Source organism: Triturus cristatus, chromosome 1_2 (genome assembly GCF_964204655.1).
Source record: "Triturus cristatus chromosome 1_2, aTriCri1.1, whole genome shotgun sequence".
In the NCBI taxonomy this organism is placed as follows: domain Eukaryota; kingdom Metazoa; phylum Chordata; class Amphibia; order Caudata; family Salamandridae; genus Triturus; species Triturus cristatus.
Genome location: NC_140580.1, coordinates 447,496,414 through 447,513,016, shown reverse-complemented (window position 1 = coordinate 447,513,016; position 16,603 = coordinate 447,496,414). Strand labels below are relative to the sequence as shown.

The 16,603-nt window shown below is 45.5% G+C and overlaps 1 protein-coding gene across 4 annotated transcripts in view; it reads right to left on the bottom strand.

The window, feature by feature from the left end:
* IDE (insulin degrading enzyme) overlaps nt 1-16,603 on the bottom strand; it is a 1,118,175-nt gene that overhangs the window by 752,303 nt on the left and 349,269 nt on the right. For all 4 annotated transcript variants that reach the window (XM_085606153.1, XM_085606152.1, XM_085606150.1 and 1 more), the window contains exon 9: nt 10,501-10,592. In XM_085606153.1, the coding sequence (XP_085462279.1) occupies nt 10,501-10,592 (92 nt within the window). The remainder of the gene's footprint in view (nt 1-10,500; nt 10,593-16,603) is intronic.

Here is a 16,603-nt window from a genome sequence, read left to right as displayed (position 1 = left end):
GAGGACCTGGTGTTGCCATAGCCACGTCCCCTGCCTTTGGTGCTGGATCCACGATATCCACCCCTGTTGTTTTTGTCATAGGTGCTTTGTGCGCCACTTTTAGCATACTGCTGTTGTGACCCCTGACCCCTTGTTGTTCCTCTATTTCCAGTGCGACGAAAGGAGCCACTACGGAATTGCTGCGTTTGCAGAGCCCCCATTGATTTCGCAGTGTCAGTGTCTTTCTTTATTTTTTCTAGGGTAGTGTCAACGTCTGGGCCAAATAAGAATTCTGTGTTAACTGGTAAGTTCAGAATATTGTTTTGGATCTCGGGTTTGAAGCCTGAGATTCGTAACCAGGCATGGCGTCGTAGCATGACGCTTGTCTTTATTGCCCTAGCCGCTGTGTCAGCTGCGTCAAGGGCGCATTTTATGGATGCATTAGTGAGGAGTTGTCCTTCTCTAATGAGTAGCTCCGCTGACTCTTTATACTCATCTGGTAGATGTTGGAGCAGTGACTCCAGCGTGTCGTAATGTGACCTGTCATAACGTGCCAGGAGTGCCTGTGTATTGGCAATGCGCAGGATGTTTGCTGCTTGCGCTGCAATGCGTTTGCCCGATGTTTCTAGTACTTTTGACTCCTTGTCTGGGGGAGGAGCATCACCAGTCGTTTGTGAGTGGGCTCTCTTGCGAGCATTGGCAACCACCATGGAGTCTAATGGCAATTGACCCCTAATGTATTTAGGGTCACCGGGTGCAGGCTTGTATTTTTTTTCAATCCTGGGATTTAACACCCGGGCTCTTGTGGTGTCCTTGAAAATGTCTTTAGCAGGTTTGAGAACCCCTTTTAACATGGGCAGGAATTTGACAGTTTTTTCTGAAGATGCGAAAGTGTCAAGCAGGAAGTCTTCCTCAATGGCATCAGAATGGAGTTCCACCCCATGATGAGCAGCAGCCCGTTCGATGAGGGCATTAAATGCAGCTGTGTCCTCGGTAGGAGACGTTTTTATGTTATAGAGTTGCCCATCTTGAGTATGTGGCGCGACACTTTGGTCTGCGGGGTCATCCCATGCCTGATCCAGGTCTTGTAGGTGCTCATCAGGATCTACGTCCCCAGGGTAGATGGAATCTTCCCCGCCATAGTCCTGTATTGCGTCCGATTCGGAGGGGGTAGGAGAAAAGGACTGCGGATCTGGATGGAAGTGTTGGAAGTGTTCTTGGAGCACTGGTTCCTGCTCCGCTGGCAGTTTGCGTTTAAGAGGAATTTTGTAGGGCTCCTCTTCCCTAACTGGCTCGTGGAGCATTAACCTGCCAGTGTCGGCGTCGATAAATTGTGGCCCCGAAGACTCTTGTTCTGTAAGGCCAGAGGTGGTGGACTGTGTGTGGAGGACACGTGTCCGAATTTGAAATAGTTTCGGTGCCGATGCCGGTGGCAGCCCAAACGTAATGTTGGTGGGCTCAGAGTGCACTTTACAGGGTTTGGGTGTGTCGGGACCCGAGATAGAGTGGAGGGTTGCCCGGTCACGGATGCGTTGTAAAGATGCGGAGACCTGCTGCACAGTGAACGCAGATGGTGGTTTGATGGGCCCCTTAGTAGTAGACGTCGAGGCCAGCCCCGACTTTTTTGGAGGAAGGGGGTCACTGGTCTGAAGGGATGTATCGACAGTCGACGTAGTCGAGGACTTAGTCGGCGCCGGTGCGCTAGGCGTTGACGTAGCCGGGGCGGCCATCTTGACTGTGGAGGTTATGGCCTTCGATGTCGGCGCAGAAAGTCTCGGTGCCTTGCGGTGCCCGAGGGCGTGCTTTTTCTGGGTGTCAACCGCATCCGCTGCGGTGAGCTCGGCGCCGATGTCTCTCTGTACGCGGTCGGAGCCGACGACTCTTTTCGGCGTCGGAGCAGTGGATGGTTTCGACGCCTTCGATCCGACCACCACCAGTTTCACTTTAGTTTTTGAAGGGACTGGAGCGATGGATGGTTTTGGGTTTAACAACCCCGTCGTCTTCAGTAATAGTGGCTCTTGCAGAGTGTTCGAGGCTGGACCGGAAGGTGGGGCCGAGGAACCATGTGTTTGATCTTGGGTAAGGCCCGAAGCGATCCCTCGACCGGAGCATGATGACGACGTACAGTTTCGGCCTCCGTTTAGACGGATTGGCCTAGCTCTTCAGGAGAGCTGTCTTCTTCGGCCCCGTAGGCCTCGTCGAAGTCTCCTACCTCATCGACGGTTTCTTCACGTCGAAAGATCACTTCGTCGTCGTCGTCCGATCGGGAATCGTGTTCTGAAGCGGGGCTAGAGACTACTTCTTCCACGCTCTCGGCGTCCTCGTCCTCGGTGCTGAATATGTTGGTGGGAGCAGGCGCTGCTTGCTGCGCTTCCAGCCTCGCTGCCCGTCGATTCCGCAGAGTCTTCTTAGATCGGAACCGTGCACAGGCCATGCATTTCGATTCGTCGTGATCCGGCGAGAGACATTTATTACAGACGGGGTGGACGTCGATATGAGGGTACTTCGCGTGGCATAAAGGACACCTCTTGAATGGTGTCCTCGATTCCATCATCGATCGAACTTCGAAGTTCGGACCAAACTGGTCTGAAAGTTGGAAGAGGGTGCGGAGCACTAAAGCTAGTAGTCGACACCGAACGGTAACTATACCGACGAAAACTAAAGGCCTTTTGGCCTAAAACTAAGTATTCCTAAATTGAGCTAAGATAGTCACATCCGAACCCAATGGCGGAAAAAAACAATCTAAGGATGGAGAGGATGCCCATGCGCACTGTAGTCCAGGGGAGGAGCCACCTATCTCGTGATACTTCGAAGACTCTTCCAGGACAAAAATGTGCAATCATCCGGACCCAACACTAGGCGGCGATCTATGCACAGATATGAATTCAGCAGCCCACATGCCTCGAACCTTGAGCTATTGCTTTGTGCTCATCTGGAAGATATTGGATCAGTTGCTCCATTTCGTCCCAGTGTGCCCTATCATACCTGGCTAGTAGGGCTTGGGTGTTCGCAATACTCCAATGATTTGCTGCTTGAGCGGCTACTCTTTTACCAGAGGCATCTAACAGTTTTGACACTTTGTCTGGAGGGGGAAGAGTTCCCTGTAGTTTGTGAATTGGCCTGTGTGAGAAGTTGGCCTGATATATGATGTCACTAATTCTAGTGTACACCCTGTATCAGTCCAAACAACCCTTATGGTGATTGGTTGTAAAGTCAACCTTATAGACCAGCTATCCTAGTGGTAGCATGGACAAGAGCAGTCTTAGGCTAAACTCTGAATGGCATGTGAAGCCAGCTGTTATACCATATGTAATCCCTTGAAAACCAAATGAAAGGACACCACAACAGATATATATAAAAATAGAATGCATTTCTTCTAGTCAAAACCTCAGCACTCTTTGAGATTCGAGGTAAGTACAACACAGTCTTATTTAAGCATACATTAAGTCACACAGGTAAGTAATATAGTTAGGCCCTAGGGGCCCCGCAAACCATATACTAAGTAAGTGGTATAAGGACCACTGTCACGAACACAGGATAGGCCTAGGGAATCGCTGGGGCTACACTATACTACCAAAGGTTAGGAAGTGGGAGGCCCACGGGATTCAGGTGCAGAGTGGAAACACTCACGCCTAATGCTTAAAAGTCGATAGAATTACTAGCAGTTAGAAATTAACAGTTTTAGGACACTTCTGGTATAGCTAGAAAGTCGAGACTCGGAAACTAGACCCTAGGATAGTCAATACCCTTGTGAGCACCGAAGTACTCCAGTTACCTAGCCCACGGGCTGCGGGTGCATAGGTGTGAACTTGCGTCGGGTTTCGTCGTTGACTTCTACGGATGCCTGAAGGAAAGTTGCTGACAGGCAGTCAGTGAAGAGTGTCCGGTGGATCCCAAGGAGGGGATCAAGAAGGAAGGAACCTGCAAGCAGAAGGGACAGAGTCTCGGTCACCAGCCAGGAGCCGGGAAGGAACCAGGAAGGAATCAGGCGATGTCGTGAAGATGCAGGTGAAGAGGTGAAGCTTGTCGCATCAGCCACGGGTACCAGGAGACATCGAGGACGACCAGGACCAGGAGGTGAGCTGTCCCACGAAGGCTCTTGCTGTCGGCGGCGTCGAAGTCGAGTCAGGACCCAACAAGCCTTGGCAAGCGGAACCCACGCAGGATGGAGGACTTGCTTCTGGTGCAGACCAGGAAGGTCTGGGGTGCTTCTCTTTCACAGAGGAGCGGGTGCCAGTCTGGAGGAGCCGGACCAGCAAGGTGAAATTAAAGGTTCGTCGTCGCTGAGGTCACTAGCCAACGGGCCAGCAACCGGACAACACTTCGAGCAACTCAGGTGCAGAAGGGCCCCACGCAGAACACGTGAAGTGTGGGGAGCTGATCTTCGTTGCAGATGGTGCTCTGGATTGGGGCTTCTCAATTCCCCAAGCACAGCCTCGAGGGAGCCTCAAAAGTCGCGCTAGTCAGTTACTAGCCACTTTTCCCAAGTCGCCGGTCCCACGTCCCTTGTCGCCTCCACGGGTCTCAGCTTCGCCGGAGATGTGGATCTGGGTCAGAGGTGTCTGGAAGTCTCGGCGCTGGTCAGCCTCTGCAGTCGTCCCTCGTAGGATCAGTCGCAAAGCAAGCAGCAGTCGCTGCATGGTGCCTGGTTGCCCAGGGTGGTCACTCCTTGGCCACAAGGGAGATTTCTTCAGTCTTCTTCCTGAGGTCGAATGTCGAAGGTCCAGAGTTTCTGTTCAAGTTGCTGATTCAGGTTAATCTAATTTAGCAGGGCTCAGCTGGCTACTGATATACTGGGCTAGTGGGCTGGGCTACCTGCAAGGTCCCTCCTATGGGTGGGACCAGGAAGGGGAGTGGCTACACCCCCTTTCCTTTGTCCAGTTTCGCGCCAGAGCTGGGGCTGGAGTGCCCCAGCGCCGGTTTGAACTGGACTATGCATGGGACACCTTGTGTGCCCCAGGCAGTGTCTAGTTTCTTTCATCCCTCCCTGCCCCAATACACTAACTCCTGTCTGGGGTGGTGCTCGCACCTCCCAAGGCAGGAAACCTATTGTCCAAGCCTCCCTCGCTGGAAGGACTCCCAGCAGCAGGAGGTCAGACTTGTGTCTGTGGCAGCAGCATCCATTTTGTGATGCTGGGGCTCTGGTTAACTTTAACCGGGTAAGTAGGTATCAACATGTCTTCTCCCTCTAGAAGGGAGGAATAATATCCTCATTGCCAGAAATGGTATGGGGGTATTATTCCAAAGTGTTAGACACCTTACACGACATGTTTCGATAAAGCCAAACCATAGTTACCATAACCGTTTAAGATTATAAGGTACTTTAAGAGTATATGGTAGGCTATATCATAGAACAGCGACATGTTTTGATAAAGCCAAACCATAGTTACCATAACCGTTTAAGATTATATGGTACTTTAACCCATTCAGTGCCCATGACGAGCTGGACTCGTCATGGGCTGCGGTGGCGCTGCGCCCATGACGAGTCCAGCTCGTCATGAACTCCGCCCGCTAATGCAAGGAGCGGCACTGGGCAGGGAAAGGGGCGGGCATGCAAGGGGTTAAGAGTATATGGTAGGCTATATCATAGAACAGCTATAAGGACATGGTTCCGAAAGCTGCAGACAGGCTCAGCTCATGCTAGAGCACCATCTCACATGTTACCAAGCACTCTGCCTCCAGGATTGTTAAGGCCTGCCATAGGAGTGGCTGATAGGTACACGTGTCTATATATAAGGTAGGTATAGGAATACTACCCCTAAGCAAGGGGTGATTACACGACCTTGCCCCAGCTGAGTGATCAGCCAGTTGTGTCATAATGGAAGGCCAGGCCAGGGGTGGCATAATACATGCTGCAGCCCCTGGTAGGTCTAGGGTACACCTATGCCCTGGGTACCTAAGGTACACTGTACAGGGGCCAATAAGGCGATCCTATCCAATTGGGTTATGCCCCAAAAGTACATAGTATCAGTTTAGAGAGAGAACAGCTGGGCTGTGGGTCTGATTAGCAGGCCCACAGCCACATCTAAGTCGAAAACCAGTGAAGCAAAAGCAAAAAGTGGGGGTGATCATAGAAAGCAGACCCTACTCTCCTACAGCCTGTTTACGGGCATTAGAAACAACCAAAGAGTCTTGTGGTAACTGCCCTTTAATAGAAGCAGGATCTGAGGTAGCGGGCTCATATTTTTTGTCTATTCTCGGTGTGAGAATATAAGCATGCATGGGGTCTTTACAAATATCATCGGCTTGTCTCATCATACCTTTGAGCAAAGGTAGAGTGCAGCTAGCCCTTTGGGTGTTACTGAGTGTTTCAAATAAGAAATCTTCCTACAGAAATTCCTTGTCCAACTGTACTCCATGATATTCTGCTGCTCTAGCTAGTAATTCTAGAAATCCCACACTATCCTCAGGAGGGGAAGGCTTTGCAGGGTAAAGATCTGGGTCGTTCTCTGAGGACGAATCAGTGTTGTAATCCTTCCAGGGATCTATTGCTAAAATGTTGTCCCTCCATCTCCGTCGTCGTCATCATCATCAGGTTGTGATGGTGGAGAGTTAGTTGGTGTAATGAGTAAATGCTCCAATAGTGGAGATGGTGGTGCCGGGGGAACGTGGTGAAGGAGGAGGGGGGTTAGTACCTACATTCTTCTTCTTCAAAGGAATATGATAAAGTGTGTCCTCTGATTCAGGCTTGCCTTTCTGAGGCAGTTTAGAAAGGACATGTCCTGTATGAGGATTTATATAATGTTCCTTTTGTTTTGGGTCCGATTTCGGTGGTGGGACTTCGAAAATCAGATCCTGCGGTTTCGGAAGAACATTTTTCGGTTTCGCCGCCGAAGACTTTGGTGCCGGGATGGGAAGACTTTTCGGCACGGAAGATTTCAGCTCCGAAGCAGTCTTTGATTTTGGTGTCAGTGATTTCAGCTCCGAAGCGGTTTTCGGTTTTGAGCCTGAAGGTTTCGGCGCCTGACTTTGGCCGACTCGATCCCGAGCCGGAAGGCATAGTAACGTGGTTTCAGTGTCAAGCCGGAAGGCAGGGCATCAGAAACATCGTCTCGGTGCCGACCGTAGCCCGAAGACGAGGGTGGAACTGAAGCCTTTTGATTGGGCTGATTTGGATTTTGGGGCAAGGGGTTTTCGGTACTCACGGGACGTAGACCTTGTGGCAAGTCTTCTTCCAACTCTGAGTCCGATTCCGGAATAGGCACAAGTTCTTCTTGTTGTTCCTCGGCCTCTTGTGCCATTCTTGCTCGGATCCCTCACCGAAGAAGTCCGGCATGTATTCGACGTTTTGAGTCTGCATTTCGCGACGTCGAGCCAGACGATCATGGAGCGTTTTCTTCGATCAGAAAGATTTACATATGTTGCAGTCTTGTTCATTGTGCTCCGGAGACAAGCACAAGTTGTACACTTCGTATGAGTTGGTGCGCGGATACTTTGCGTGGCACTGAGGAAAGAACTTGCATGGAGTCCATTCCATCGACTGCGAGGTGGACTGACACAGTTAGCCCAGATGGCCTTTCCGAAGGTTTCCGATCGCAACTGAGGTTTACCTAGACGGATACGATATGTGAAGAAGTGGTAACGCGTTCGAAAACAATACCGACACGGGAAAAGTGGATTGCGCACCAAGGGGAACACGAAGGACAGTTTCGAACGGCAGCACAGCAATACACGTTCAAACCCGATGGCGGAAAAAAACAATCTAACAATGGAGTCGATGCCCATGCGCACTATCACCGAAGACATTTTCAAAGAAAAACAACTTGCAAACATCCAGACCCAACACGGATGGCAGGAGTATGCAAAGCATGTGATCTACAGCTCACATGCCTCGAACACTGGTCTTCCCCTCGACCATAATTTCAGATGGAGTGTGCATTAATCTGGCCAAAAATGGGCTGATGTTGTTGCTTAGTAGCTGGACTCACTTGATCAATGTTGGCATCTGTGGTATCAAAGTGCAGGCGCAGATGGTAGAAATCCGCGATAATAGTCCTGGAGCATACTTTGCAAGTTTGTTACCAAAGACACAGGCATTGGGACAGAAAGTGGTTGTTGGTCTTGAACTGAAGAACCCTGTTGGTAAGGTTCCGAGTGCTCTCGTGTAGAGTACTAGTCCTAATACATACTGGTCGTCCTCATCCTCAAAATCATGACATTTGAAATACAGCTGGGAAAAACTGCTAGCTACTCCAAAGGCACCATGTTTGGACTCTTCATACTCATCTAAGAGGTGCACAGGTGGATATGATAACACCTTACTAGAAGATGTGTGCACTGGAAGAATTGTTGCAGATGATTTTCCTTTTAGAGGAATCAAAGACAAAAGTGGAAATGTCATTTTTTGCAGGTGTTGAGTGCGTCGACGACAAAGGTTTCTTCGTCGACGGTATGGTCGTCGACAGCATTAGCTCCGATGTCATCGTCAACGGAATCATAGTCATAGAGTCCATCGTCAATGGTATCGCTGCGGAATGAATTGTCAACTGTACTGTTAATTGCGCCGGCAAACGCTGTGACTTCGACGGGACCTCCGTAGTCGAGAGACTGAGAGGGCTAGCGTTTAATGATCCTGGCACTGATGATCGTTGTCGAAGACAGCAGTGACAAGATTATGATCATGGGTGATTTTTTTATGATTTCTTCACCGACATAAGTGATTGTGAAGCAATTTTTGGCAATGCTTCTTTTAGGGAAGGAGTGGTAGGTTCTGAATGAACCTTTTACAGAGGCAGTTTTTCTATTTTTGGAGGAGGAAGGAAGGTCCTCATGCCTCTTTTAATGCCCAGAAGTAGTATGTTTAGGTTTCTTAACAGCCTTTGAAGGTGGTCCTGAGGTAATTTTTTCTTTAGATGCTCTCCTTTTTAGAGCTGATTAAGTCTGTGAATACTAATCACTATCCTCCTCAGATAATGGACACTACTTATGTTTTAGCTTCTATAGCCACAGCGAAAGTAAACCTTCCCTGTCTGTAAGAGTAGTTTGAGAAAAGGTACAATACATTTTGCAGTCTCTCACCTTATGCTCTGGATAAAGGCCATAAATTCAGTCGTTATGTGAGTCAACAGAGTGGAGCCTCTTCTTTCCACATGACTCACAGGATCTGAAAAGTCCTTTTCTAGGAAGTTGGGACATGATGTCCTGTAAGGATATGCAGGTATTGAAAGGAATCGTCCCGTAAGTAAATTCCTTAGAAAAACACTCCACGAAAGAAATCTGGGCAGAGCTAAAAGGGGACTCCCTACACACGACATGCAGTAGAAAATCTGTTTGGAGTGTTCTAGAGGGTGCTGCCGCCTGATTTTCTAAGCGTTGTAATTTGGCCCTTTTTTTAAAAAGAACATAGAAAAGCTATAGAAGATATGTTTTATTGCCACTCTGTCTATTGTAGCGATACACATCGCTTTATTATAGTACTGTGGGACTCCCACTTTGACGACAGGAAATTATTCAAGCATGTGAATCTATGAAAGATCCAATACTGGAGAAGTTAAAATTCCAGATGACCTATGGCAGTTTGTGTACCTCCTGCCTGGAACCTTTACTTGGCTGCACAGCTCATGTATGTGGCATACGGCTGTAAAATGATGTGCCACACTGCATAATGGAAGTCAAAAAGTGCAAGATCCCAACCAGCACTCATGAACTCAAAGGCCACAATGCTTAAAGAGAGGGCATGGAAAGGGGTGTGGGTGGCCGAAAGTAAGAGGTGCCAAGTGCCTTAGTTGTAACTTGGCAGATATCACCTTGAAGGAGCAGACTGGCAGGGAAAGGGTAAATGGAGGGGGTACATGTCAGACTGAGCCTGGAGTTGGGCATAAATAAAGCTCAACATGTCAGTCCACTGAACAGGCAAAAACAAATTCCACCATTTACTTAGGAGTCATTAGAAACAAAGTCAAACTTTCAATGCACAGAAAGCTAATTCAACATGGGACTGAAGTATACATAACAAAACATACGCATTTCAACAGCAGAAAGAGGCTCTGTGGCAAGATGATATCAATAATATATGTAAAATTGCTATACTATTGGCTGTTTTGGTCACATGAACATATTTTGTAGCTTTAATTTTCGGGTTCTTGGAAATGGTTTTGTTTATCTTTATTTCAAGTCAGTTAAAATAAAGAAACAAAAAACAACAACAAAGTGCACTTCCAAATCCTCAATCGATTTGAACACTTTTTTCATGTCTATCTAGGAGAACCAGAAATAACGCATAACAATCATGCACTTTCTAATACATATTAAGAATATGTAAAAATACTGCCTATCCTGGTTTTATGACGCATTAAAGCCTCTTTACTAGAACACACAAGCTTAGCAATGCTTTGCAATGTGCAAACCAGCTGAGTAATAGAAAACAAAATGGCATTGTGTGAAGCATTCAACTTTTCTGCCTTCACAAATACAGGAAGTTTGTTGAGAATACTTCAGTAAGTGTATCACAAATATTAAGAACTGTAAAATAAAACAAATGATACGCAGTAGTAATAGTAGCATACACTGTGTTCTTCATACCTTACACTCCTGAAATATCCATTCCTGTGGTCCCTCAGTGCGGAGCTTTTGGATATACTGAAACATGTGGAAAATGATATCTTCAACATGTACTGAAAGAAAAAGATACATACAGAAAATTAAAATATTTCCAAAAATCCTGTTTAATCAAAGTAATCAAAAATGGTCCATTTGCTAAAACAAGTACATGGGGATAATCACAACAGTGTTGGTGTGTATGGAAAAAGGAATATGCTACTTACCAGTATGCATCTGTTCTTGGCATGTAGAGCTGCAGATCTACACACTTTTGCATAGATCGTCATCTGGTGTTGGGCCCGGATGTTTGCAGTTTGTTTTTCCTCTTGGAAAGTCTTTGGAAGTCACGAGGTCGGTGACTCCTCCTTTGGATCGTATTACAGTAGTAACAGTAACCAGCACTAGCACCATTGGCTGATTCACAACCTAGCTTAAAAAAATTCCTGGTGTCCAGTGGGACTTCGCAAATAGGAAACAAATCCTCACCATGCTAGAGCGTCAGCTGCTGTGCACTAATCCCAAAAGGTGAAGGGTACTATGAAAAACTTACTGAAACATTATAGCCTCCATTTCATCATTTCACACCCTCAGTTCAAATTAGGGGCACAGTCATGAAAGCTACTAGAGTTGTGAACTGAAGGAGGGCAAGGAGCCTCTTTGCTCTAAAAACTAGAGGCACATCTCTCTCATAAACTTAAATTGCAAGATCTACACAAATCTTTGTGATGCATATTGAATCAGCCACTCTCTCGAATCCATCCATCCATCCAAAGCAGATTAGCTGCAGACAGCACATGGCTATTCAACCGAATCATTGAAAGGGAAAACCTGGTCAACATCCCTCCAGCAGCAATGGCAATAGATGGGCTAAAGGCCTTGGATAAAGTTTTGTGGACGTTTCAGCGCTGTATATATTTGGGCTTGATGACAAACTCATCGAAATGGTCATGGCACTGTAAGATGAGCTCAGAGCTAAAGTTAGGCTAGATGGAACTATACGAACAATGTGCATGACAGTATTGCCGTTGGTACCTTCTGTTCTTATTAATCATTAAAGCACATCTGTGAACGATCTGCTGCTTGTGATTTCTGGAGAACTATGTGTGATACCCATGGGTGAACTCTTAAAAGCTTGGTCTGAAATCTAGATTCAATTCTAAAATCAGCAACTGAATTGTCTGTGTACCGCAGTCAAGTTTGTACAGTACAATTAACAACCGAATAAAAAAATGTGAATGTAAATGCCAAACAAGAGGAACTGACAACAATATTTTCATCTTAAACTTTCTGCACTGAAGGAAGGTCTACCAGAGTAACACACTGCTATATTCACCAGACTCTTTCAGGTGGAGAAAAATATAACCTTTACTATTATGTTCAAAACATGAAATACCTAGAGGCAAAAATTAGCCCTTGGCATACAATCGTTCTTCACGGTGTACCAAGCATGAATCACTTGACAGTTAACAATAGCAAGAATAGAAAACGGGCAAACAAAGCTGGGCATTTTTTTTCACCTGAATCTATAAATATGTATCACTTGTACCACCAAAAATTGTGGAATACCCGAAAGGCCCAGGTAAATATGAAGGTGTTTTTACAATAACAAAAAAGAAAACAAGTTACTTACCTGTAACTGTAGTTCTCCAGTATTGGACCTTTCATAGATTCACATGCCTGAATCATTCCCCGTCGTCGAGACGGGAGTCTCCGGTCGACGACGGGGAATGATTCAGGCATGTGAATCTATGAAAGGCTCCAATACTGGAGTAAGAAAACAAGTTACTTACCTGTAACTGTAGTTCTCCAGTATTGGACCTTTCATAGATTCACATGCCTGAATCATTCCCCGTCGTCGACCGGAGACTCCCGTCTCGACGACGGGGAATGATTCAGGCATGTGAATCTATGAAAGGCTCCAATACTGGAGTAAGTTAAGGTTTCACGTGGACATTGGCTTACAACAGGAACTCAAAAATTGATGAAAAAAACAATAAAAGCAAATATTCTCCTATCCTGTACTGCCAAACATCATCAAATAAAAATGATACCCACACATTTGTGAGTGGGAGTTCTGTAGAAGACCGAAATGGGATAAACTGCAATCATGTCAAGTGACATTTATAATCCGGAACAGGTTAGTAGCCTGTAACAATCTGTTTGCTGCCTCTAGAGCTGAAGATGTGCATGCTTTGCACAATTGTGTCATCTAGTGTTTAGTGTGGATGTTGCAGGTTGCTTTTCTTCAAAAGTTTTGGTTCCATGGTTACTTGTGTATTCCCCCCACACACAAAAGAAAACCCCACAATGCACAAAGTAGACTCCACCTCGGATTCTATTTTCCCCTTACATGTGTGAATATGCAAGTATCGTTATGAGAAACAAGACAGTGTAACTATACTAATGTAACACAAAAATGTATTTGTAAGGTAATTAATATTGAAACATCATAGTCTGAGTTGCATCCGGAGGGCGGAAGTGGGCAATTGAATCTTCATCACTACAAATGGATTCTTACTGGTCAAGTATTGTTGTCAGTTTGAAGCATGTGCCGATGTAGATCACGTGCATACACTTTAGAACAGTGCCCAGCCCTCTAAAGCAGTGGGTTTCGAATTGTAGAGAAAATTGTTTGTAACTAAGTTTTAGGAACAGTTTGCCCAACTTATGCTTCTTGGTTGTCATTACCGTCCACAAGGGAATGTTTGGTAAACATGGAAGTAGTATAGCACCTTTACAAATGTCAGCAAGTGGAATATTACCTAGGAAAGCCAAGGTGGCTCGTAAGTGGAAGGGTATGTTGGGCCTTGGTATAGTAAACTTGAATACGCTTGACAATCTGGCTGCGTTGGGTGTCCCTTTTAATCTTCTTCAACATTAAGGGCCCGATTCACAAACAGCCTCTACAGTCGTGGCAGGATCTCCACGCACTACAGTTTCTCACTAATGAGATCCCACCACGAGTGTGGAGCCTCCAGCCACAACTGCAGAGGCTCTTTGTGAATGGGGCCCGCAGTCTATCAGAGACCAGAAAAGGTGCTTCAAATGAAAGGCAGTGTTGCTGGACTTCTCAAATCTAGGCATGCCTTCAGTGGAGCATGCTGGTGCTCGTTTCTTAGGAGGCAGTGTCAGGTTGCACCCAGGGCAAAACTGATGTTACCATTAGAGACAAACTTTCCCTTCTGGCCAAGATCCTTTCAGTGCATCTTGTTTACATCAGAGCTGCTCTGTCTCTTCCTAATGGTACCTGTTGTTTCGAGACAGTAACCAGACCAAGTTGGTTATGGGCATTGTGTAGGAATACCCACAGCTAGTCCCAGGCCAGCAGCATCGATCTACTTGCTTTCTTTAGTCAGAGAGTTGTGGACATGTTTATAAACCTCTGGTCTTTAGTTGAGCTTTAGCACTTGCATTTTGCAGCAGTGATGCGCCCATTAAACCACATCTGGATATTGTTGAACCTGTAAATGTTTGATTTTGTTCATGAAACTGTGTCTACTGTGCTTCACATTATAGCAAGGCACTGACTTAACAGTACAGTGAGACCTTTTGATGACAGCTGAATTCACGCCTATCAACATGCTGGATTCAAATTTCAGCAATACCACGTGGGGAATCAAGACAAAGTTTCTCAAGAGACCAGGATTGATACCTGGTCAGAGGGTCTATGTAGGCTCTTCTCTGCCTCACATCAGGCTACTCACCAAGCTCCTCTTGTGTGTTGGGTCACTCGGCGTCAAGGCCGATGTAGGCTTCAAGGTCAAGTCTACTTCGGAGTCTACCGCAGCCCTAAGACAAGCAGTTTTGATTCTTGCGGTCAAGATGGAGTCTTATTATGCTGTTGAGGAGGCTTCTCCAGAGCAGAGATATGCTATCACGGAGAAGAGAACTGTGAATTAGTGGTTGCATGAAGATTAATATATCTAAAAGTAAAGTTATGTGCATAGCCGGTAAGAAGAAGTGCCGATCTGTAAATTTTGGATGGTATATCGGCGGCCAAAAACTGGAGGTTGTTAACTCCTATACCTTCCTGGGGAAAATTATCACGGCTAACTTGAGTGAGAGGCCCCATATTGAGCATAGTTCACGCAAAGCCCTCGCCCATGGCAAAGGTTTAAACTCCCTCTATCAGGCTACGGGGAAAAGGCACTTTTCGTGTTTACTGGAGGTGTACAGGTCTAAAATCCCCGCAACGATACTGTATGGTATAGAACTTATAGAGGTGAAATATTGGGACTTTTGCCATAAGATTGAGGGGAAACTCTTAAGATCCCTATCTTCTCTGAATACTGCGTGCTCTTTGGCCGCTTGTTGGCTCGATTTCGGTCTCAGGAGCAGTTGGGTACAGGGACTATGTGCCCTAGTAAAATGGGTGGCCTGCCTGGCTAGAGCTGAACTAGGGACGATGAGAGCTCTCCTCAGAAGTGAATTACTGGGTAATTTCAAAGAGTTTTCACAACTTGTAAGGAATTTTAGAAAAGCCGTAACCCTTCTAAAATTCGATGAAAACACCTTGTTTTTGTATTCTCCCTTACAGTTAAAACTCGTATTAAAACAGGCCTCGTGGGAACTATGTTTTCAGTCTGATAAGAAGTTAATCTGTGAAAAAAGGGATGTAGACCTTCTCCTTAATTCTTATGTGATGAAGTTGGCCCAACCCTATGTCACATGGAACTTGCCGCATGGTATTCGTAGATTCTGGTTTCTTTTACGTTACGACCTAGTACCTTTAAATCTACTTTTATCCAAATGGTACGGTTCTTCTCCTATGTGCAATTTATGTAAACTGAGTACCCAGGATTGTATGCATGTTTTATTGACCTGCCCTGCGCTCCGTATATTGCGTCTCAGATGGTTAAAACCTATTTGTATCCGTCTGGGCATTTCCACTTTGAACGGCTTTCTCCAAGCACTTTATTGGCCTCCTAATGAAATGTTCTGTTTCTATATTTTTAACTTTTTTAAAGGTTTTTTAGCTATTTATTAACATGCCTCTGGAGATGTTTGACATTGCTTCCTGCTGTAGATCTGTCATTGTATGTTATTTTTGTACTTAAATATGTTTCTCAAATGTCATAATCTTGATATGTACTTGTCTTCTGCTTTTATCATTGTAAACTTCTATGTGGCCCTCTTTTGAGAGCCAAAACATAATAAAATAAATTGAATTGAAATAGTGGTTGGTGCCAACCACTGAGGCCTTTTTGGTGGCAAGTATACTGTACTCCGGTCTGGATGGGCCCCTGGGATACTGCAGGACCATCCCCTTCTCCAACCAAATATGTACTTAGACACTGGCCACGGTAGCTGGCATGCTAAACCCTTGGCACAGCATTGCACTCAAGCTTCAAATTATTAAACAATGTCTTAATTTATGTGTTTTGAAAGAAACAAAATTATACAGCAAACAATCCTACAATTGAACATTACCACACGTCTCCCAATAAAAATGTGTACTTTGCACTTAAGGAGAGGAATACAATGTGGGAGAATAGGCCAAAACCCATGACTTTGTAATTGTCAGGCCAACAAATATTTCCGTATTACTACGGTAATCAGGAACAAAGCTGGCTAAAACCCAGGAAATCCAACAAAATCTACACTTTTTATTAAATAAAAACCTGGGGATTCCATGTTCAATCTACAAATGAACATGTTACATGCGTGTTTTTATCACAGGAATTGTGGGCTAGCGGATTGGTAGGATATTTGCTGTTTGATGCAAATTTCACTCTTTTACAGCACATACATATTTAGAAATAGTGTAATATATGCAGTCACACAGATAAGGAGAGCTTATATGTCAGATTTCAGTCATACCTCCTCAGATTGTTCAAAATCTCCTGTTAAAAATGTGAATGGTTGGAGTATATCCCCGGGTTAAGGTCAAACAAGAGGCTAAATCTGTAGAAATCCCAATAGCTAAACTTCAGTAAATAAAAGGAACAAGCATTTGCAATGCAATAGATATCGCATTAGGAAAGTTTGAGCTATTTGTATTGTAAATTGACTAATTTTTTATTTATGTGTTGGTATTGAAAATATTGAAATTACTAGCTTTCTCATGTACAATGTCAATAGTTTT